General features: G+C 52.8%; 1 protein-coding gene across 1 annotated transcript in view; it reads left to right on the top strand.

Annotated features, from left to right (window-relative positions):
* The first annotated feature begins 349 nt into the window (after positions 1-349).
* Aplnr (apelin receptor) overlaps positions 350-1865 on the top strand; it is a 3026-nt gene continuing 1510 nt past the window's right edge. Inside the window, exons 1-3 of the mRNA XM_033756608.1 lie at positions 350-553; positions 653-709; positions 1465-1865. The exon at positions 1465-1865 is cut by the window's right edge and continues 1510 nt beyond it. Of these exons, the coding sequence (XP_033612499.1) occupies positions 350-553; positions 653-709; positions 1465-1865 (662 nt within the window). The remainder of the gene's footprint in view (positions 554-652; positions 710-1464) is intronic.

The following is a 1865-nucleotide window of genomic DNA, read 5'->3' on the forward strand; positions in this document are numbered from 1 at the left end:
CTGGCCCATATTTTACCCTTTTCTCCTGCATCCCCTGCTCCTTTGTGCCAGGAGGGCTGTTCTCAGACGCAGCCACCTGGCCCGGTGCTTGCTCTCTGCCCATGGGCCTCCTCAGTTCAGCCTGCCACTCACGCAACACTAGCCCCTCAGCGGCTGACTGCACCCCGGGGCCTGGGCCCTGCATGTGCTCGGGCAGCAGGAAAGCGAGAGCCAATCTCACAAAGTCCACGCTGTGGCCTCGGGCTGAAATTTGCCTTGGGAGCCTCTGTCCCCCGAGGTGTAGCTCAGGGTCGTTCTGTCCAAGCGTCCTGTCCCCGACTCTGTGAAAAAGTCCCTGCCACAGCCAGGGATGGATGGGTCAGGCGGCCACCGCTGTGAGGGGCAGGAAGGGAGCCCTGGTGTGAAGTCGGCCGCGGAGGGCCAGAGAATCTCACACCCGCCCTTCCTGGGCTGGAAGGGCCCTGCAGCGGGATGCTGGATTTCAGCCTCCTCCTTCGTCCCCAGGAGAGGGGAGGGGCTGAGGGCAGGAGCCAGCTCCCCGAAAGGGCCGGCGGTGGGTGGGAGGCCAGGAGGGAGGCGGGGCTGGGAGCCGCCGCAGCTCAGCAGATAACTCCTGCCCGGCTGGGGTCAGTCTGGCCTCCTCGCCCGGCAGCAGAGGAGGGAGCGCAAGACGGACCGTGGGCTGTGCTCGTCGAGGGCCGGCCTGGAGGTGGGCTCCCAAGCCAGGAAATAACCAAATTTGATAGAAACAATGAACTCAGTGTTTTCTTCATTTTATTTTGGTGCATCAGTTCATTTTGAAATGAATTTAGTTTCTTAGACATTTTAAAGGCATTTGAGTTAAATATTAAAGTCAACTCTGTTGTTGTGACATGTACTTCTTCATTATGTACATTCAGTGTTATAATCCAAAAATAAATGTTACAGATTTCCAGCTATTTGACTGATTACAGTGTAGTAGGAAAGATAAATAAACCAAAGACAAATAACAAATAAAAATTTAAGGGTTAAAGAGAGAGTGAGAATGATTCCAATTGATTGTACCCAGAAAATTTCATGAAAGATAGTTTTCAACAAAGAGCTCATGTGAAAGCTGGGAAACTTTTGAAAGTACTTACTTCTGCAAAATCTGGTGAGAAAAATGGATGTGATGGTATACTTTCAGTTGAGAACCATACACCTGGCTGTGGAACAGAACTTGATTTTGGCAAGTGAGTGTTGGCAGTTGCAGCAGTCTGAGTAATGGAATAGACAGAGGAAAATTACAAGGCACAGAGAACTGTCTGGTATGGTTGGAATCTGTGACACCTGAGAAGATTGAGTCAGAATATGAGGTGAAAGTCTGAAATACAAATCTTGAAATACAGGGAAATTTTTAAAGAGTTACATCATACAGTTTTCAATGTTTCAGATTTAAAAGTGTAAAAAACTAAATATAAAATATGCTATCTGAATAAGTTTTAGCTGGGCGCGTCATCCACGGCCGTGGGCTTCGTGGCGCCCTTCTCCGTCATGCTGACCTGCTACTTCTTCATCGCGCAGACCATCGCTGGCCACTTCCGCAAGGAGCGCGCCGAGGGCCTGCGCAAGCGGCGGCGGCTGCTGGGCATCATCGTGGTGCTGGTGGTGACCTTCGCGCTCTGCTGGCTTCCCTACCACCTGGTCAAGACACTCTACATCCTGGGCGGCCTGCTGCAGTGGCCCTGCGACTTCGACCTCTTTCTCATGAACATCTTCCCCTACTGCACCTGCATCAGCTACGTCAACAGCTGCCTCAACCCCTTCCTCTACGCCTTCTTCGACCCCCGCTTCCGCCAGGCCTGCGCCTCGGTGCTCTGCTGGGGCCAGCGCCGCTGCGGGGCCCC

This window comes from Fukomys damarensis, unplaced genomic scaffold (assembly GCF_012274545.1).
Source record: "Fukomys damarensis isolate Sample0158 unplaced genomic scaffold, DMR_v1.0_HiC HiC_scaffold_27, whole genome shotgun sequence".
In the NCBI taxonomy this organism is placed as follows: domain Eukaryota; kingdom Metazoa; phylum Chordata; class Mammalia; order Rodentia; family Bathyergidae; genus Fukomys; species Fukomys damarensis.